The 23,232-nt window shown below is 42.3% G+C and overlaps 1 protein-coding gene across 1 annotated transcript in view; it reads right to left on the bottom strand.

Annotated features, from left to right (window-relative positions):
- ERICH3 (glutamate rich 3) overlaps positions 1-23,232 on the bottom strand; it is a 594,366-nt gene that overhangs the window by 232,004 nt on the left and 339,130 nt on the right. Inside the window, exons 11-12 of the mRNA XM_078668660.1 lie at positions 15,485-15,724; positions 3,088-3,189 (exon numbers count right to left, since the gene is read on the bottom strand). Of these exons, the coding sequence (XP_078524786.1) occupies positions 3,088-3,189; positions 15,485-15,724 (342 nt within the window). The remainder of the gene's footprint in view (positions 1-3,087; positions 3,190-15,484; positions 15,725-23,232) is intronic.

The raw sequence follows: 23,232 nt of genomic DNA, 5'->3' as shown, positions 1-23,232 counted from the left end.
TCCTGACTTTAGTTATGTTTCTTTTAAAACACGCTGTAAGTTTAGGCACTGTATGAAAATTAAGAAGGGGGGCTACGCGGGTCATTTGGAGAGGGCAGGAGTGAAAGAGTAACTCTGGGGAAGAACTTATATTTCCTCGGTCTACTCAACTCTTCTTTGCCCAGACTATTGCAAAGACCGGCAATTGCTCCTGAAAACACAATGGGTGGCTCCATGTATCACAGAGGAGCCCACAGATCTAGCTATAAATGTTTCTCAGCATGGCTGACCCAACGATGTATCATTTCAGCAGCGGGCACCCGATGCTTAGTCCTTGCAATATGTATAAGGTTTAGCTGTAGTCCATAGGCATACTTGGAAAAGGACATTGATATGACTAATACAGAAACAGCTCTGGACATTACCTTGGCCCCGGCAGCATCAATACCTACCATGATCCAAAATCTATACCACTCCAAAGTACAGGATTCAACCAAGACAGAAATGGAGATCTCTGACTGCCTTGAGTGTGGTCAACCTCACGGAGCATTTACCGTACGCTGCGTTAGGTCTATCTGGGGTTTAATGAGCGAACTGGAACCAGGAGCCTAGAAAAGAGCTCTAATCGTATTGTGCATAAAAGCTTTGAATTGCCATACCTTCCAATACACACACATTTCTAATTTGGCTGACCAATAGCACAATTTTATTTTTAAATGACATTTATACCACAGGTCTACAGTGGGAGCTGGCTAGACCAGAGTAGAATTCCTTAACAATGGATGCTAGCAGAGTAATAAGAAGGCCATAAGCAAAATAGGTACATAGAAACAAAATGGTGCAAGCAGGGCCCTCATAACCATTTGCCATTACAACTTATCTTGAGTAGAGAAAATAACCTCTTATTCTGGTAAACTAGCTGGCTAGACATAGCTATATGGGCATTCCTTGGCACACCGGCTAATTATGCGTAGATGATGCAAGACTGTGACCTGGATTGCTGTTCTTGTGTGGCAGCAGGGAAGGTTTTGATTTATCCACTGTGGTTAAGTCAGTTGTGAGGTCCCGACCATGATATTCTTTAACAGGAATTTTCATGGATTCTAAAATATTTTTACATTTGCAGCCGGTGTGCTTAATAGAGGCCTGGTATCTACAGATTTCGGTCAAACTGTTCCTCTACAGAGATTGTTGGGGTTACATTTCAGAAGAAGGTTCAACCCATTCAGATTAGCAACACATTCTTCTGATGGACATTGCAGTATGGGAACTAATCTCCATAGAAAAGTGAATATGTGTGCCTCCTAATCCTCTTCCTTCCCATCGTTCACACATTTATTTAGGAACAGAGACTTCACTCCGTCTGCTTTTTTTTAACAGAGTTTTATATAGCACAAACTTGACCCGGTATGGGGTATCACAGCGCTTAACATAGCACGAGTTGCGTTACATGAGGACACATTCATATTTTGTTGTTTGGCACGGGGAGATTAAGTGGTGATTTGCCCAGAATCCCAGGATGTTCAGCATCATTGCTGAGACTCGAACCCGGTTCCCCAGATTCAAGGTCGACCGCCCTAGCCGTTAGGCCAACTCCTCTCCCCAAGTTGTGCACGTGTGCTTGCAATAGTACACATGTATGTGGATGACTGGCTTGCTTTGGTGATTTCTTTAGACAATCCTCTTTTAGTATTTGTAATGCCTTGTCTGCTTGTGTGTCTTCTTATGGGGTGTAGGGAACTTGCCCCTGCTATTTATAGTGTTTTTAACATGTGTTAAGATGTTTGCCCTAGATATGCACCAGAATATTGGCATAATATTACCTTGCATGCAGGGAACCTTAGTGTGTTTGTACCTGATGTCAGACCACGTCTTGGCTTAGAAGGACTTAGAGTATTAAGTAGAACTTACAACATTTGTGTGTGCTTTACATGAATGCTCCCATAGTACACTTTCAGCAAGAGAAGCCCCAGCAAAAAGTCTGAGTGAAACAATAAAGCAGGTCATCCTTCATGTATCTTAAGAAAGAGCGTAATGCAGAGATAAGAGAGTAGGAGATGTGGAGGTTTAAGAACCGCTTGTAGGTTAATGTAACATCTCAAAAGACAATCAGACAATTAGGCTATCATGGAGGACTTGGTCTGTTTGAAATGGTTTGAGAAGGAATAGAGAATGAGGCAGGTAAACAATGCCCACGGATGAAGAGCCAAAGGAATGGCAAAGCCATAGTAGGTGCCACCAAACCTCCCCCACAAGCACTGAATCTTGTCTTATTTCTGGGGGCTTGGAACTTGTACCTTCATTTATGGAGACATAACTCAGTACACTCGTTGTGCACTGCTGAAGCTGTGGCCAGCACGTAATTTCTAAAAGAATAAGTGCCAGTGCCCACATCTGTGCTCAGAAGCCTGCAGCCAACACTTTTAACCATCAGCGTGCTGCAGAGTAAAACAGAAGTTTTTAACCCACCTCAAACCTCAATCCACTGCCAGCTCCTTTATCTCACTCTTGCAGGATCCTGCTTTCTCCCTTTGTGACGGCTTTCCCATCTTTCCCCTTAGTGTGTTTTTCCCTCTCTTCCTCTTGAGAAAAGTCTAATGAGAAAAAATAAGTGCTGGTCCCCAAAAGTGAGTGCTGGTGGCGCTCATCGGCAACCATTGTCTCAAAGTACGCACTGCATTTGACCTACCTACAACAACATTTATTTTTTGGTATTACTCCTTTTTTGGTATTATTTCAATGCATAATGGACAGGGAAGGGAGGGAATTAGTAATACAGTTTACATTCTATACATTAGCATCGATGTGGTCCTTTCTAAACTCTTCCAATGTTTGTCCATGTTTACAAAATGTATTAAATATACAAAACACACGGTCACATTTGATTACTTGTATGCACAATTCAGAATGATTTACCAAAAAAAGAAGCAGATTTGCCACAACACGTAATTGCTCACAAACCATGCATTTCAAATTGAAAATTTAGATTTATTGCTTCAAGAATGATTTTGCAACAATTAGGAACAAAATGATTCCTCATCATAAAATCAATATGAAAATCAAACATAGGATTGAGTTATTGATTTCTGTCACCAATTGTTTCCAAACCTGTTTTCTTTTCCTGAAATGTAAGGTATTTTTTCCGATTTCTATAAAATGTTTGGATCTTTGTTGCGGCTGCCATCATTTCGTCATCTACTATATTTTTGCCTAATTCATACAACAAAAACATAATTACCAGTTATTTCCAGCAATGACAAGACCTTGGAATTTACTGCGATTTGAGTTTAACATGATCTTGACATATATTGCTCTAGCAGACCGATTTTAAATGCTAAATTAACATACACCACCGTGACCACTGCCACTGTAATATACACAGTCACACCACCGTGACCACTGCCACTGTAGTATACACACAGTCGCACATGCAAATTTACATGTGGGTATCATTTTGATTTAGACAATTACTCAAGGGCATCAAGGCACTATAGCCGGCCGCCCAGAGCTAAACCCTATCTAAAGGCCCACGAGCGAAAACACATGCAGCCTATTGAATTAAGAGCCACGTTTTCAGTGTTTTCTGAAAGGCAACAGCTCTGGGATTATCATGCTTCAGAAAGCCAAAATGATCCAAGTAAACATTTGATGGAAACGTGACGGCTGCAAAAAACTACACTACAAGAACCCAAGGCGAAAGATCTGTTGTTTATTACTTGGACATCAGTGCGTGTAATATTTAGATCTGTAGATATCTGCACCATCCAACCTCACACTGAGAGCCAACAACATCTCTAACCTTACTGGTGGGAGGAGGGAACCAAGGACATGAGTCTAGACCAATCTTCATCGAGTTAAAAGAGAGTCGAGAACCATTATTTACATTAACCTACACATCACCCTACTTAACAACAAAAAAGGAAGAAATGCACCATCAATTATGTGAAAAATAGAAGTTTTATTTTCACAAGCATTGGCAAAGCCTAATGCCTTGGTTTTAAGATGCTAACAAATGCAAAGACTAGCATGCGCAAATGCTATTGGCATGCGATGAATGCTTAAATACTATTCAGCACAATAAAGCCAGACCTATTGTCCTTGACAATGCTCGAAAAGAAAGTAGCAAAAATGGATGATGTCTCTCAGGCATACAAGCAGAAGATAAAGAACTTGTGTAATAAATAACGTGATGGTTGAGTATACCTTGTAGATATGGATTAGTCCATTAAGCATTTCTGTGGAAGAAGGCGGAACAATACACTGAGCAGCTAATAATACGAAGTGAAAGAGACTACTCATCTGGGTAGAGCAAAAACCCACTCTATGTATATTTTAAAAGACATGCACTGATTAGAAACAATGTTGGCTTGCAGGGATAGAGTGTTGTAGTCTCGCACAAGTCTCCATATATGTGGTCTATGCCATTTTCATGGGATTCTACACGTGTTATCTGTCTCATACATGATAATGAGGGAGAAGTTTTTGAGACCTCCAGCGAATTATCACTTTGAGAAATTAACGATAAGTATTACATCAGTGACACTGCAAAACGAAGCCCAAGTTGAAAAGTAGTCTGTTGGCTAAATACACTTACTGGAATGCTATCCAGACCTCATATACCATACCTAAGGTTCTTTAATCGAATTTTATTTGGGACAAGGCAAATACTTTACAAAGTTCTGGACCCAGATAAAATGCCAGGAAAAACTGTAAGCAAAATCACATTTGACGATTACGTATCTGAGGCACCAAGAAAAAGTAAGAGTCTGATATGTCCCCTTAAAGGAATATCAACCAGAATAATAGATTCAAAGACTAGAGTGGTTAAACAAAACAAATTTGATTCTATCATCCACGTAGTCTTTAATTGGATACTTCATGGAAGCTATTAAATGTGAACGGCAAACACAAGTCATACTAATAAAATACACTAAGAGCTCTCAATAAGAAGTTAAACAAAGATGGCCTAATACCCAATGAATCAGCTACAGAATAGTCCACATGTAGGAAGGCATCCTTATCTACAACTCATAACAGGAGCTTGGCCAAAACAGTTTTATATCAGAAGTGGAATCCATGTTAATGCTTCAGCAACTGGTGCTCCCCTAATTTGGCTTCTCATAGATTCATACAATAGAAAATACAATCCAGGCCAGTAAAATACTGGTCAGATTGCAACCCTAATTGCAAGAGACACCCTCGAACAGCAGCCACATGCTCACAGTTGGCATTGCCTTACAGCATCCACTCATGTAGCAGACACTTTTCCGCAGCATCTGGAACTCAATTGCAGCAGAAACACTCTCACAGCAGGTACACTTTATTCTTTAGCTTCTGATGAGAATTTCTGGTATATGCTGAACCTACCATGCATCACATGGCCACCCCAAGAATATGGGGTTCATGTCAAGCAACTGTTGGCCACCTATGACATCCTATAGACCTCCATGACATTGTGTAGCCATCTAATCCATAAAGTGGACTTTCCTGGCATAAGGTGGGTGTCACACTAATCTAACCAATATTTCCAGTAACTGTGTAAGCCAACTTTAGTACATAATTGACATTCCTGGTGATAATTGGAGACGGAAGAGTATTTATCCATGTGGAAAGCAGTACTTGGGAGTCCAGTACACAACCTTAATATTGTTTCAAGACTATAGTTGGAAACATATATTGTGTAAAAAATATTGTCAAGTCAAGAATATCATGGGACAAAATACTGAAGTCAAGAATATAATTTTTTGTACTATAGTTGTATATGATATCGTTTTCTTAATTATTTAGTTATGTTTTACTTTATAAATTATTATTATTTAATGTTAATTGTGTGTAATTATGTTATAGCAGAGATTATTTTATTTTTGTTTTGCTAATATTTTAAAGATTTTTTTATGTTATTTTAATTATCTTTATTTTGGGGTTTTGGAATTTGTAGGGGAGAAAAGCAGACCATTTTTTAATATATATATTCATAATTGTTTATAAATCATATGTTTTATATGAGTTTAACTGGTTAATTAGATTAATCGTTTTAATTATTTTTTTAATTATTGATTAAATACATTAATACATTATGATTTTTATATTTACAAGTAGTACTCTCATGTATTATTGTTTTCATTATTTTGTATTATTCAATGATTTCTAATACTATTTCAAATAATTGTTTGTAGGTTGTTTGATTTAAAGGTATTGAGTTGGTAATAGTTATTATTGTATATGTTAGAATCATTAACAAATAGTTGTTTACTTCATATTTTTTCATTTGCTAATTTTATTATTATTATTATATATTTTTTATTTTTTTAATACATTTTTTAACTGTTTATTGTTAAGGTCAACTATTAATAATGTAAATTATTTATTTATTTTAATAAATGTTATACTCATTAAATGTGTTATGTTTTTATTATTTGTATATATACATTTTAATCTTTTTAATTTTCTGTATTAATATTTTTTCTACTATTTTAAGGGGAATGTTCTGTTTTAGGTTTTAGGGTGAGGTGTTTTTAATATATATGTTTGTAATGATTCAATTAGAAACTTTCTTTTTTTTAAATAATCAATTTGCAGAAATACATTTTGTTATATTTTTCCTCCATAAGTAGTGAGTTCTGTTTAGTTTTTTTTTTAATTTAGTGTTGGGAATAGTAAATCTATCCCCTACAAAGTCTAACACTTTTCCTCCTATTGCTTGGGTTGGAGTGGGAATAGCATATCTGATCCCTCCAAAGTTCAAAGGTTTGCCTACTGTGCTTAGGATGGAGTTGGAATAGTAAATCTGACGTAGCCTAAGTCCAACACTTTCCCTACTGCTGCTCACATTGGAATGTGTATAGTAAAAGTGGTCTCCAAAGTCCAAGATTTGTTTCCAAAGGTTTTTAGGTTGTAGCAGTAAAGTACATTTTTTGTATTCCTTTTTTCCTATTTTTGTTTGAATATATGTACAACAGTCCATTCCTATAGAATCTTTACATTTTTATTATTTTGATGTTGCAACTGGAGTTATTTTTTATTTCAATAAAAGCTGTATTTATTTATTATCAAAGTCTGCAGTATATTACTTATATTATTTTAACTCAGGTCTTTTTTAAATGTGATTTTTATTTTTAACATACATGTTTGTGATTTAATTTTAAAAGTTATTTTAGTATTAATGTTATTTTGTATTGTATATAATTATCATTGTTTGAGTAATTACTTTATATTTATTTGTATTTTAAGCATGTATTACTTTTATTTTATATTTTTATTTTGTAATATATAATTTTAATTATTAGTGATTATTCTTTTTTGTTTGTTTATTCTATGTTCAACACTTTGATTACATATTATGTTCATTATTTGTTTGCATTTATTTTAAATGTGTACATTCATTTATGAAAATGTATTTGTTTCCAATATTATATGTATATTTTTGTAATGCAATTTTTTACATTAATGTCTTTTTTAAAGCTGATATATAATAAATATTTTATATTTTATTCACTTACCTATACAATAGTGATCTTTTTTTCACTATATTTTTTTGTCAATATGTTTGTACTTTAGAGAGTAAAAATGCAGAGTTGATATTGTATCTTCAATATAGTTTTGATGATACTTAGTATTGAAATATTTTTTATTGCTGATATTATGCCACAGAAGCATAAAATGACAAGCTGGTATTTGGAGGTCAACCCAGTGTAAATATAAAACAGGAAAAGCTGATGCCAGGAGATAAAATGTGCTTTTAGAAAATTACCAGCCGTATGCGTTTATCTGAAATGAAGAACTGGTATTCAAAGCAATAATATGTGTATAGTTAGAAAATGGAACGTTTTTATTCTGGAATGGGGATTAATTACAACAAAATGAAAATCGGATATGTTTTACTTGGATTAATGCATTTTCAGGCTAATGTTTAGTGATGTTGCATTATGAGATTAGAGTATTTCTAAAACAAATTTAAAACTGATATTTGAATAATATGACTGACCATTTGGAATAATATTCACTTTATCTTCTAAAGTGCAGTTCTAAGGCCACAGAAATTCATGCTGCTATTGTTCTGGAACACACTAGCAGTAAATGTTTATGCTGGTAATCTAGTACACTTCCTCTATCAAAACATGCCGTGAAACATACACCTGTTTTTATTGAATTTTCAACTATTAATCATGCAGTGATCCATGTGAGTATTGGTGTGCTTTGTAACAGAGGTCGATACATACGGCAAGCCTATTGAAAAGTGTGTATCAATCTCATTAGCATACTTTGATTTGAAGATAACCATATCGTTGGAAAACGAGGCATTAGTTGTGTGACCTGCACATGTAATGGGTCTACACTTATCCTGCACTGGGAACCAAACAACTCCCCATTTTAGCGCTTGACTCTCATAGGGCAGCATTGCAGAGCAGTCCAAAGCCCACTCAAGGGATGTGGTGAGGCCTAGTAATCACCATTCTCAGATACGCAATAATAACACTCAATAAATGATAGTCTAGTCTGTGCTTTTCTTTAGAAAAAGGAAAAGTACATTTATTACACAAACACTACTCAATACTAAGCAATAGTTTACAAACATACGTAAGCTGATTGAAATACTTCTTGATTACATTGCGTAAACATTCACACCCCTCCCACAGGAGGGAGGTCTAGTACCACCACTCGCATGTATAAACATTATCTGCCCCTAAATGCCACGGGTTGACCATAAATTGGAGTGAGGGCCCTTACCAATGGCACCAAGCAAGTGTCTACCCATTATTTCAACAAGCATTTCATAATGGGAACACATGCCATAGTTACATATAACCCTGACCGAGAACACCTAATACTGACAACAAACTTTAATCATAGTGGCTGACAGTCTTGTTAATCAACTAAAGTAGTAGCAAGAAAACATGTCTAAGCATGACTGGGAGTGAGGAGTACTTATCATAACTATTAGCATGAATAACGCAAGTAAAATACAGTTCCTAAAAGGCATCATCTATATCATTACGTGACTATGCAGCTATAAATCAGGCAACCCTAAAGAATGCCAGCAACATATACTCACATTTGGCATAAGATACCACATGCAAATCTTAAACCCCAAGGGACAACCTTAATGTAAATGTATCACTGTGCAATTTCACCTTTACACCCCTAGAGATGTCTCAAATATGATGACCCATATTAACCTTCTCACACCTAGGTGTAGCACTAATCTTCAGCTGTCCAAGCTGTAGAACAAAAGTTCCAGCATTAGGAAGGCTTGAAAGAGTTCCAAAACCCTTGCAGGGTTACTGTCTCAGAGTCACCAGAGACTTAGGCTGGGGACTTTCCAACTCTTTTGGGGGGAACCTGTGCTGCTTCTGCAGCCCCGCTGCACAGTTTCTTCAATTTGGCAGTGATCCCCTCTTCCGACAATCACCAGATGCCAGTAAAAGAACCATTTTCCACCAAGGCCAGGCTCTGCAGGGCATTATGGGACTCTCTCCTAGGTGCGTGCATATTGTAGTAGCAGCTTCGTCGGGGCATGCTGTGCTGGATTCCCCTACTTTTTCTCGGGGTGCCCTGTCACACCTGGGCACTCCATGTGCCTTTCTTGCCTTAAAGTGCAGCTCAGTGAGCCCACACCCGGCCGCTCTCTCCGGCTCCCCACCTGGCCAGCACCTTCACGTGTTGTCCCTTTATTTAGACCTGCCTGCTCCTGCGTGCTGACGTTGGTGCTGCGGCCGGCTGCCAAGGGATTCGGGGAAGTGCAACGGCACTCCATCCTCCTCCGGTTGGCCATCCGGCCCAGGGATTGGATCATGGGCCCCCATGCAGGTTCACGGGGGCAAGACAGCACTCCTCGACTTTGTCTTCTTTAGGGCTCAGGGTTGGGATCCTCTGCCCCTGGGCACCTGCAGGGGGGTTGAAACGATGCTCCCCAACTTTCTCAGTTTCTTGGGTGCCCAGCGATGGTATCCTGAGTCTCCCGCCAGCTTCGCAGGGAGCACGACAGCACGCCCCGACTTTCTCTGCTTCTGGAGGCAGCCCCTGGGACCTGGCGCACCCTGACCCACGACATCTGACCCCTGCTCTCCCCCTAGCAGCTCTGCGGTGCTCTGCTCCAATGCAGATCCCTTTAGCCCTACCCAGGTAGGGTTCGAGCCTGCTCTGTGCCATCAGGTAATTGTCCCCTCGTGTAACTCTTGCTATTGTTGTATGTTTTTCCTTCTTGCTACTTTTGTGCCTTGTTGTATTTTGTGATATGTGTGATCTGGTGCGCTGCCCATTCTACTGTTACCCTCTGTTTACTCCTGGGCGAACAAAGCGATTCCCTTCTGTATCGCTTTGTTCGCCCTAAGTTGGCAGGGTATGCTCAGACGTGAGTCCCTTGCTCAATTGGCCACTGTTTTCAAGAGAGCCTGGCTGATGAGGATTATGAATCCGAAACCGGTCCCAGGATGCTTGTTTCCGGTCCAGGGAAGACATGGCTTGGCAGTTCGGGCTGGACTGTTCCCATGAGGCACAGGGTCAGACTGATTTGCATATGGCCATGTCTGAACTGGGGTGGCTGAGTGGGCTAAAGAATGGTGATGCATTAAACCCAGATCAGTTGACTGGGGGTGAGTGTTTGATTTGCTCAAACGCTCCATCCATCATCCCCTTCTGTATCGTATTGTGGATTAAGCACAATTTTTTAGACAGGGCAAAACTGGATCGTGAGAAGAGGGAACTTACAAAAACCTGGGTTAGCGCGCATTTTATGCTTCTTTCTTCCCCCTCGCTGGAACCTTATTTAAGAATTGTTTCCAAATCTTATCATAGACTCTTATTGATTAGATTCAGATTTAACCTGATCCATTACACCCTAGGCTTCTACCCAACCTGGGGTAAACCTGAATCTAGCAGGCCGCGCAAATGCAACAATTTCTCTCACCAAGACACACTGCATTTTATTATGTTTTGCGGGTTTTACTCAGATTGTCGGAAAAAATATCTGCTTCCAATTTTGAAAGATGCCGGCTTCTCACAAGTTAGACCTTGTTATATCTACAGCTGTTAAGCAGTACCCACATTATGTTTAGTGTGGCCAGTTTTCTGGTGGCAGCTGTGCGGCGTAGATCGAAGATTCTCCCTAGCTCTTGTAATCCTGACTGATTTTATATTGAGTGTTTTTATGAAATGTGTTTTTAATACTGTGGGTGTATATTATGGTCGCTTGATTGTATAATTTATTGATGAAATGTGTGCCTTTTATGATTTTAATTAATCGAATAAAGTGTTTTTGACTGACTGACTGGCCCTGGCCCCCCTTTGACAACTCCAGCATCGACTTCATCGCAGCCCACACTATCGCATCAATGAACTACATACTCATCGGAAACCTCAACTTCCACATAGACAACGCCAGTGACCACAACTCATCCATCCTATGTGACTACCTCGTCAGCATTGGACTCAACCAACTCGTCAACACACCGACACACGGGGCAGGGCATACCCTCGACCCCATCTTTGCTGCAGGAAACAGCAGCCGCTTCAGCCACACAACGCCACATCGTGGACTGACCACCACTGCGACCATTTCACAGTCGAGAAAGCCAAAACACCTAAACCAGCTTCGCGCCCCCCACGAAGGAACTGGAATAAGATCACCAGCGAGCAACTGAACTCCATCCTCTCCTGAGACAACCACACCTGGGCATCCTACGCAAACACCGCAGCCAGAGAACTCCACACATGGATCTCCAACTGTGCAGACGAGCTCGCCCGCTACGCAACCCCGGCAAACAACGACCCAGAAAAGCCGCCTGGTTCACCACCGACCTCCATGAAGCCAGACGCACCTGCAGACACCTGGAAAAGAAGTGGAGGAATGCCAAGACTACCCTACTGCCACTCCACCTACAAGATTGCCATGACAGACTACCACAACCAATGCAGTACTACCAAAAAGAACTTCATCCACAACAAAATCCTCACCAACTCCAAGGAACTCTTCAACGTCATCCGGGAATTCACAAATCCACGCAGCGAAGCCACAGACACCACCCCGTCCCAGGACCTCTACGACAAGCTTGGAACCTTCTTCTACCTCAAGATCAGAACAGTCTACGACAACTTAACTGACTTCCCTCAAGACACCTTAGCCAGCCCCACGCCTCCCTAATACACCAGCCAGCCCACCATCTCCAACTGGACACCAATCACGATCACCGGACACCACAGCAGCCATGAAAAGCATCCACTTGGGGGCCCCGACTGACTCCTGACCCCCGCACCGTCAACACCACCTTCAAACAGGCACATTCCCAGATGACTGGATGCGCGCCGAAGTCAGGCCCCTGCTCAAGAAACCCACGGTGGACCCCACCGACCTCAAAAACTACCGGCCCATCTTGCTTCTCCCCTTCACAGCCAAAGTGGCAGAAAAAGCAGTCAACAGGGAACTGACATGGTTCATCGAAGAACACACCATCCTCAACCCGCCCCACTCCGGATTCTGAGCCAACGACAGCACCAAAACTGCCCAACTCGCTGCCACAGATGACATCCACACCCTCCTGGACCAGGGCCACTCACTCCACGGCCCTCATATTCCTCGACCTCTCCGCAGCCTTCAACACCGTCTCACATCACCCACTCATCACCAGACTACGCTAGGCAGGTGTACAAGGAACTGCTCTAGACTGGATCCTCTTGTTCCTCACCGGAAGAAGCCAAAGGACCAGACTACCACCCTTCCTCTCCGCCCCACCGACATCACCTGCGGAGTACCACAAGGGTCATCTCGGAACATGACCCTCTTCAACATATACATGGCCCCCCTCGCAGACATCGTCCGACAACACAGCCTCAACATGGTATCCTATGCTGACAACACGCAGCTCATCCTCTCCCTCACCAAAGACCGCACCACCGCAAAACTCAATTTCCAGAGAGGAATGCAAGAAGTGACCAACTGCTGCCTAAAACTCAATGCCGAGAAACCAGAAGTCCTCGTCCTCGGAGGAACCCCTTCAGCATGGGACAACTCCTGGTGGCCCACCACTCTCGGAAGCCCACCTACCCCCTCAGACCATGCCAAGAACCTCGGCATCATACTTGACTCATCACTCACCATGAACAGACAGGTCAATGCCATCAACTCCAGCTGTTTCAACACCCTCCACATCCTCCGAAAGACTTTCAAATGAATCCCCCCCCAAATCAAGGAAAACAGTCACCCACGGACTCATCACCAGCAAACTCGACTATGGCAATGCACTCTACGCCGGCATCAACAAGTCCCTGCTCCGCAAACTGCAAACGATACAGAACACGGCGACTAGACTCGTCCTCGGCATCCCCCGGCACGAACACATCAGCCAACACCTGCGGCGACTCCACTGGCTCATCGTGGAGAAGAGAGTCACCTTCAAAATTCTCACTCACCCCTACAAATGCCTGCACAACAAAGGACTTAAATACCTCAACGACAGAATAAACTTCCACGTACCCAACAGAAACCTGCGATCATCCAACCTCGCACTGGCTGAAACCCTGCGGATCCACAGAGTCAGATCAGGCAGAAGATCGTTCTCTCACATCGCAGCCAAGACCTGGAAAGAGCTACCGGTAGACATCAGACACGCCCCCTACCTGGACACCTTCAGGAAGACCCTCAAGACCTGGCTCTTCGGCCGAAAGGAGCGTCCCCCCCCAACCCCCCCCAGCGCCTTGAGACCCTCACAGGTGAGTAGCGTGCTTTACAATGCCCTGATTGATTGATTGCTTTGGATCACCAGCAGTCTAAAACTGGAAAAAACTTGATGCAACAATTAAGTGTCCTTTCTAACCTGCTCAATCCTGGGATTTGCTTCGAAAATCTGTAACATGACCTCTGCAGAAGGGATGCTACCTGCAAATCTGGACCTATATATCCTCCAATAAAAAGACTATGGCCCAGATGCATGAAGCTAAAAACCGCTCGCATAGGGAATCTGCCCCTTTGCGACCGGTATTTTTGCATTTGGGATGCATCATCCCAAATGCAAAAATCTCAAATTGAGAATTCGCTAAATTGCGATTACTTGCATTTAAGGAATCTCAAATTGAGATTGCTTAAATGCAATGCATTAAAGTTTAAAAAATAGCGATTTCGCTAATAGGGCTTGCAAATTACCATGAAGTACAACTTCATGGTAATTTGCAAAAACTTTGAAAAATGCACTAAAGTGCATTTTTCAAAGTTTCATGTTGCGCATACACGTGTGCGCAACATATGTGCACAGATCAATTTCAGGGGTGCAACAGGATGTCCTTTGGACACCCCTGCACCTTTGAAATCGCATTCTCATTTTGCGATTTGCTAATTGCGATTCGCAAATTGAAAATTCTTCCCAGTCATTCCTATGGGTCTCTAGGCCCATAGGAATCAATGGGGAGGTATTCCTTAATTGCGACTCGCAATTTACGAATCGCAATTAAGGAATTTTAAGAAATCGCTATTTTTAAAGTGATTTCTTCCTGCATACCATTTTGCTATTCCTTATTAGCGATTCCTTATTTTTCGCTAATAAGGAATCGCAAAATGGATGCTTGATGCATCTGGGGGTATGTCCCAAATTGTGGAGCCCAAAAAATTGTCTCACTAGAATTTAAAAACTTCTGAAAAATTACCATACCTTAAAATGCAAACCACATCCTGTTGGGCTGTCTTACAGTCCATTGATGCGAATCACCGCTACGCTTCATTATTTCATATTACTGGTGGCTAAATTACACAATGCCTAGTGGCTAGAGGGATTGACCACTGAGCTAACAAATTTGCACTCTGAACTTACTTTATTGTCCTCCAACATCCTCTACTGCTGAAGTGCCAAAATATCATATACACGTAGGGGCAGATTTACAAGCCCCTTGCGCCACTTTTACGTCATTTTTAAAATGGAGAAAATGACGCAAAAGTGGCGCAAGGGGCTTGTAAATCTGCCCCGTACTTTTTTTTTTCTTTCCTTTGCACTGGACCTTTGTAAATTGTGTAATTACACTTATTATATCACATACATCTATGTAATTGTACGTTACCACTACAAAGTGTCAATTTTACACCCATCGAGCTTATATAAAGTGTTCTGACATCCTATTGGATGTCACGATACAAAACACTAACTAAATAAATAAAATAAAAAACATGGTTCTCGTTACAGACCCGTGCCGCAATACGCGCTTAACATGGGGAGAGGGCCTTTCTTGATCGGTGTAGCTCTTGGATCTAATTAGAGTGTATTGAGATTGCCTGCTTGGAATGGAATATTCAGTAATGTTGAATTTATAAAGAGTTAGACATTTCTTTTTGTACTATTTCGTATGCTACAATGGTACCTTAGAGAAGATAAAACCTGAACCAATTCAGTTTCATTTGTGAATAGACAAAGACAGATAACGAGGATGTGCTAGAGAAGATGAGAGTAAAAAAAAAACTAAATGACAGCCCCTCTCTGCCACTCAGAAGTGCAGTCAGAAATGCAAAATCGCATTAGTGATGACTAACCTTGTTTTTCTCCATGCTCAAACTCCGTGTCAGAGTATGCGTCGTTCTCCTCTTTCTCACTGTCAGACGCTTCCTGTGCTTGTTTTGATGAGTTTGTACCCTCCATTTCAAGGTCTAAATCATCTCTTTCATGATCCCCGTTTGACAGCGACTTTCCATTCATCATTTCCTTAACCACTTCCTCTTCATTAACTTCTTCGTCTGGTTTATCTTCGTCAGCTTCAAAATCTTCATCATATTCTGAAAAATGAATAAATGTGCAAAAAAGCTATATTTTCTATTGTGCTTATCCTTTAGAATTATAATAGTTGTAGCCTTTTTGTGCTAATTAATACAGTTTCGGTTATATTTTTTAACCACTATATGCCTGCTCTCACAAGAAGAAAAATGTATTCCCTGCTTATCTGTTATGTGAGAACATTTTCACGGATATACGTGAATCGAAATATTTTATAACTTCGAATGTCACCATTTCTAGAATAGTTACGCAACTGCACAAAATGCAGGGTGACTTGTTTTTCATTTTTTTATTAAACATATGAAATGTAAACTCTCATTGGATAATTGTAGCTGGGGGCTGGCTCAAGACGGAGTTGAGGCAAGAAAGATGCGAGAGCGCATTTGGAACTTGGGAGTGGGGGCTCTTGAGGAAAAATAAAAGTGTGGACTTTCCACTTGCTGCGTAGCCAGAGTAGCATATCCTGCAGCCCTGCATTTCTGCTATCTTCAATGTGCTCGATGCGGCCTTGGCCCAATACAACCTTTGTGCGCAATGTGCCTCCACCGTACGCGCAGCGGACGGGCGCAGCGGGCGCGCCGTTTGCGCGCCGAAGGCGCGCCTAAGGCAAGCCCGTCTGCGCCCGTCCGCGACCGGCCGGGACCCGGGGCCATAGACCCTGCCCAATTTGTGTCTTATACCTCCGCCCAATTATCCTCACTCATGGCTCCCACCTCTGTCCCTCTCCCGTTAGCCTTAGGTATTGCTTCATTTGGCATTTCTGCACCTTCCTGCTCAACTCCATCCCCCTTTTCTTTACCCTCCATCCCCCCTCCTATGGTCCACCAGGCTACCCCTTCCCTTCCGCCGTCACCCCCTGCAGCCTCGGCCCTTCTGTTAAACACCCGGTCAGCTGTTAAGCATCAAATTGAACTCTTCAATCTTCTTTCCACAGATTCCCCTGATTACCTTTTTCTCACGGAGACATGGTTTTCCCCTGATTCTCTCCCTGATCTTCTAACTATCCTTCCTGACACACATTACGCCCTCCGTGCGGACCGACCGGCCAGTAAAACCGGCGGAGGAGTGGCAATGATTATTCGGTCCACGCTGAAGTTTCAGCTTCTTCACCACTCTCCTATACCCAACGTAGACTTCCTGGTCGCTCGGTCCACTAATCTCATTGACCCCCTCACCTTTGTCCTTGTCTATCGGCCCCCTCTGCCTATGCCTCAATTTGTCCCCCTTTTTCAAGACATCTTGGCCACTCTATCAGTAAACAACTCGGCAGTTGTCCTATTAGGTGACTTCAATTACTGGCCGGATGATCTTCGAGAAAGCTCAACCTCTAAAGATTTTTCGGCAACTCTTCACTCTTTAAACTTTCTTCCTCACGTCTTCTCACCCACTCATGTTAAGGGTCACACCCTGGACCAAATCTGGTCCTTGCGCTGCCCCCTCTCCGTTCTCTCCACTCTCCCTTGTCTCTGGTCAGATCACTTCTTAATTTCTTTTAACATTCCCATTTCCTCTCATCCTAAAGTCCCCCGCCCAAAAAACTTGACAGCCCGCTGCTGGAATCAGACAGATCTCTCCCTTCTTTCTTCTTCTCTGGCCTCCACTACGCCGGACTTGACCGACCTCTCCCTGGAAGATCAAGCTGATGCTGTTTGTGCTTGGTTATCCTCCTCCTGTGACCTCGTCGCCCCTCTTAAAAACATCAAATCTGGCCGGCCCCATGAGGCCCACAGATGGTTCACTAGTGAACTTAAAGAGTTAAAACTCAATCTCAGGCGATCAGAGCGCCAATGGAGGCACCACTACTGTCCTCTTCTTCGTATTAAGTACAAATCATTACTCAACGACTATAAAAAAGCTATCACCTCGGCAAAAATGGAATACTTCTCCGAACAAGTCACCCGCTCTTCCAACAAATCCCGAGAGATTTTCTCACTCGTAAAACAACTTGCCACATCCGATCGTACTAACGTTAGCGTCGTCCCTTCCCTCCCATTTTGTCTTTCCCTCAACAATCACTTTATCGACAAAATTTCTGATATTAAAGCCAACATTCCCGCAGTCTCTCAAACCCTGGTCATCCCCCCTCTCCCCCCTCCGCCTTTTTTGTTAGACCTCTTCCCCCCCATCACTGCTGCACAATTCTCTGCTCTGCTGGTCAAGGTCAAATCGGGATCGCCAGCTGACTGTGCGCCGGCCCGGATCCTTCAAACCCTTTTTTCTCACTCTCCTGGACCCCCCTCACACTTCTTAACTCATCCCTGGCCCTAGGATCTGTTCCCTCCTCCTTCAAAATGGCTATTGTTCTTCCTATAATAAAAAAACCTGGCCTGGACCCTTCTTCACCTTCTCACTTCAGGCCTATCTCCCTTCTCCCCTACCTGGGGAAGATTGTGGAAAGCCATGTCACCTCCTGCCTCTCCTCACACATTGAGAGGCATGGCCTCCTGGCCTCCCACCAGGCGGGCTTCCGCCCGGGACACTCCACCGAGACGGTCGTCACTGCAGTCCTGGACGAGCTTAAGGGAGGGGCTGATTCCAACCTCCCCCAGGCGCTGGTGCTCCTCGACTTGTCGGCAGCGTTTGACACGGTTGATCATGACATCCTTCTCGACCGTGTCAGCGCAGCCGGCATCAGGGGATTAGCACTATCCTGGCTGAAGTCCTTCCTTCAGGGTAGGTCCCAGGCAGTCCAGCTTGCTGGCTTTTCCGCCCCCCCCGCCCTCTTGTGTGTGGGGTCCCCCAAGGTTCCTCCCTTTCCCCTCTTCTTTTCAATCTTTACATCTACCCTCTTATTTTTTCCCTCCGCGAGCTGGGGGTCTCAGTGTATAACTACGCTGATGACCTCCAGCTCATCTTTGATCTCTCCACTCCTGACTCTTCTTCCTTTATTAGTTCCACTTTAACTTTCATTTCGGACTGGATGATCACGAACCACCTCAAATTAAACCCCGACAAGACGGAGCTTGTCCTCACTGGTGGCCCCTCTAATCCCTGGTCCCCTTCTCACTGGCCCCTCTCTTTAGGCACACCCCCACTCCAGTTCCCACTGTTCGTACTTTAGGCCTTAAAGTCAGCAGTGACCTTTCCATTCACTCCCAAGTTAGCGCTGTAATTTCATCTTGTTTCTTATCCCTTCGCCTCATTCGCAAAATTTCCCGCTTCTTTTCCACTGACGCCCTCAAATCCATCATTTCAGCCCTTATCACCTCCCGTCTCGATTACGGGAATGCCCTCTATTCCGGCATCCCCGCCTATGAAATGCGCCGGCTCCAGGCCATCCAAAACCAAGCCGCCCGGCTCATCTTTCACCTTCCCAAATTTTCCCACATCACGCCTGTTCTCAAGTCCCTTCACTGGCTTCCTGTACGTTTTCGTTCTTCTTTCAAACTAGCCTGTCTAGCCTTTTTAGCCTTCACCCACTCGGCCCCTCTGTTTATTGTTTCTTTGTTCACTCCCTACACTCCCTCTCGCACTCTTCGTTCGTCCTCCCAACTTCTTTTTCAAGTCCCCCGCTTCCGTAAAGCCCGTATCGGTGGCACCCGGTTCTCGGTTCTTGCCCCTCAGTATTGGAATAGCCTTCCATTCTCCATCCGATCAATTCCTACTTATCCGGCTTTCCGAAAAGCATTAAAAACTTTTCTCTTTCTTCAGGCCTTCCCTGGTTAGCTCCATCGTTTGCAGTACTGGATCCGTTTCTTCCCCTCCCTCTCCTTCCCTTTTCCCCTCCCCTTTTTCCCTTTTTTCCCCCCAGCGCCAGGAAGCCGCTTGGCCACAGTGCGCTTAATTAAGTTCCTTTTCATTTCATTTCATTTCAATGGCGTCACCTGTAGAATCTGTGCGCTGCACCCCAGCATGGTAACAGCTGAGCGTCCGTGAGTCCAGTAGGCACCACAGCCATACTTACCGGCATTGGCAGCATTACGGCTGGGGACAAAGCCTGTGCTGTAGCAGGCAGAGTCACATCAAACTGAGCAGTGGATGCCAATGCCGCCGCCTTTCCTGGACCTACTAATTACAGGCAGCACTAGCAGTGACATCACTTGCTGTGCTCGAGCGGCTACCTGTTCTGTAAATAACCCAGTTATACTGCACTGATTAATATATGCAAAAAAAGAATTTTCATTTGGTGTCCATTTTGTTTTTGCACTCAGTGTACATAAGAAAGTAAAACACATGTCATCTTCCTCTTTTTTTAGGAAAGACACCAGGAAAACACAGAGTTCAAAATAGCAGGGACGTGTACAGGCTGATGACAGGGGTCACAGGCAGCGGCAGTGTTATAGATGAGAGAGAGATCAGTAGATTAAGAGGAGAAAGAAACAACAGGAGAGGAGAGACATAAGACGGAGCTAAGTAGAAGAAAAGGCGAGCAAATCAGATACAAAGAGAAAGCAGCCATGATGTGAAGAAGAGAGCATTAAGAAGAGAGAAGATAGACTGAAAGGATGTAGAGGACAGGACAGAGGAAAAACGCAGACAAATGATAAAACGGAGACACAGCTAATCACTGCTAGAAGAGTGATCGTAAAAAACCAAGATCGAGGGGAGAGAGAGAGCAGAGCATGGATACAAGTGAAGAGGAAAAAGGGCATGGGTAGAATGAATAGAGGGCAACTCAGAAATGCAGGGAATAAGGTAACACATCAGGTGTGACAAAGATGATAGAAAACAATTAGAGAGTTGAGAAGATAGACTCGTAGAGCAAAGACGTAGGGGACAGAAAACAGATCAAGGTTTCGAAATTTCACTTATAGAATGTATTAGGGTAATCCACAAAAACGTAAGGGAGTTACCCTAATACTTAGAAAAGGGTTGGTTATGCAAAGAACTAAAAGAAAGATTAACCTTTCATAGATGAAGGAACGACATTAATGCATATAATAACACAGCAAAACAAATTGATGACTTCTGTGATATGATATATATATAGATCTTCACAAATAGGTGGATCTTAAATATACAGTAAAAAAGGAAAATATATAGGTTGCTGAACTATGTAGCAATGATAACAAATACATTTGATAACTAAATATAAAACACATATGCAAATATATTGTACTTTATTAAAAAAACATTCACAATATCTCAAAATATGGGACAAAGTGCAAATGCATAGACTGACAAAATCATATAAACATTATCACATATACATGTCTACCATAATTATTGTAGGTATCTTTTATGTAGTTAAAAACAATATACTTATAAAATATTAAAAACTCTTAAAAATTAAACAACTGTCGATGCGGCGTTTCGGTGAATACAAAAGGATTTGTCACCTTCTTCAGGACAAGTATTGCACATTATCTAGACATCACTATTGGTATTGTACGCATGTGAGGTAATTAAAGTGTCCCCAAATGCGTCGAGAGATGTGGCTCAAAATGGAATATCCCAATATCTTACTTCAATAGTGGCAGAGATTTTAGAAAGGTCTTTCAAAGGTGTAGAATAAATTGTGCAATGGCCTTAAAGGACCTATAATCCATTTGATGAAGTAATATATATATATGTTTGTCAATAGTGTGAATATGCAAAACCATCAATGTAGATAGCCAATGCTTCACCACCCGAGTCACCTTAAGATCTGTATTATGATACACTTGTAGGATTTGTCTCTTGGGCGGTTTTAATTTTTTCAATTAATTGAATTAACATTGGAGTTAATGATGAACTCGCTCCAAAATAGGCGACCGTTCATCTCGCAGCCTGCTGCAGATGTGTAGATGTGTACATATGTTTTTGTGTATCTCTGTAATAGAGTAATCCCATTGTTATCCTATTGGAGATACTGGCCTTACTAAAGCGAAAAACGAATTTAAGAATTTTTCACTACCTGGACATGTAAAACTTTAAAGTACATTTCTTGCTTTTTACATACATTGCTCCATGCCCTCTGGGCCATCCAGGGCCTACCTTGGGTGTGACTTATATATATATTAAAAAAGATGGTTTTGGCCTGGCACTAGGTTTATTTTTAAATAAACCATATGATGTCATCTCTAAGTATAGAATAGGTCAAAAGGATATTAGAAAAAATCCGGAGCAAGAGCCCTTATCCACCCAGTTGGGTGGCATGCTTCCTCATTGGGCAACTCCTCGTTAGGCTGGCACTGCAATGGCTAACGCGTATCAATGATGGGGCTTTTTGCCAGAGATCTTTTTGAGAAAACTGCAGTTTAAAAAGAGATATAAATGTGTATAAATTGGAAGTAAAGTGTGAGAGTTAAAAATGACTAAGAGCCATCTAAGACTTACTCATTCTGGTGGTGGATCTTGTCATTGTTGAAAAATGGAGAAACACTGAAGGAAAGTAATGTTCCCCTGTGTTTTAGGTTTAAATCAGCGTCATCATGTTTCTTGCCATAATTTCATAAGGATCTGTGGCAATTTGTCAGAACCAAACTGACAATATCCTAATGTATGTGAAACAAGTGTGGTTCATTTGGTACCTATATTCAGGCATAAGGCAATCGACTTAATATAAAAATTGTACCCTAAGGTATTACATATGAAAACCACATGTTGAGCGGTAAATTGATCAGCATGGTATTGTGCAGGTAACCTACCCCCATCAGTAATCCTGAAGGTTATTTTTTTCAGCTCGAAATGGCAGTTTAAAACTGCACACTTAGGCTCAGCAATGACAGACTTAATGAAAGGTAAGCAGAAAACCGAGCACGATGACACTCCAGCTGGAGTAACCAGGCACTGTATAAAATATTAACATAACATAGCATAACAGGCGTTAGCTGTGTTTAAACGGCTATTGAAGTGGGTGGCACAATCAGTGCTGCAGGCCTTCTAGTGGCATTTAAATGACAGGCCCTGGACGCATGTAGTGCCCTTTATTAGGGACTTATAACTAAATTAAATATACCAGTAGGAGATTAGCCAATATTGTCATATTTAGAAGAGCGAAGACAAGCATTATGGCATGGGTTGACAGTGCTAAAGTACTTAGAGTCCTAATACCAGCAAAAACGATGTCAGAAAAAGTGGAGCTGGAAGGTAAAAAGTCGGGGGAGAGGAAGACCACCTGAGTGCTGACAGGTCTAACACTAGGTGAACCATGTCCCCTCTAAATTGGTTTATGCTCATGGGAGCACATCAGTCCGGCAATGCTGTAACAACAACGGAATGTGGCAGGGTATGGGAGGGACTGGACAAGCTACAACAGAATTCGGGTGGGGTGGGAAGGACAGGGGCAAGCATCAGCTGAATGCGTAAAGGTTTGGTAGGGATGAGGCAAGCAAAAACACAATGCGGGGTGGGACAGAAATAGCAGGTGCAAGCAACAACACCAGACAGGGGTTGGGGAGAGACGGTCTGCAAACAAATGCAGTTTTATGGAGTGTTGGAACTACAATAAAAAAGTACCTCCGAAAGCACACGAGCAGTGGAAGTACACTGGGCTTAGATAGAACGTGGTACTTGGGGCATGCCCAAGGGAAGGTACAAACACATGAAGAAGAAGTGAATCCGTTATACTCTGGCCAATGAAAAGCAA

Source organism: Lissotriton helveticus, chromosome 1_2 (assembly GCF_964261635.1).
Source record: "Lissotriton helveticus chromosome 1_2, aLisHel1.1, whole genome shotgun sequence".
In the NCBI taxonomy this organism is placed as follows: domain Eukaryota; kingdom Metazoa; phylum Chordata; class Amphibia; order Caudata; family Salamandridae; genus Lissotriton; species Lissotriton helveticus.
This window is presented reverse-complemented; position numbering and strand designations above follow the sequence as displayed.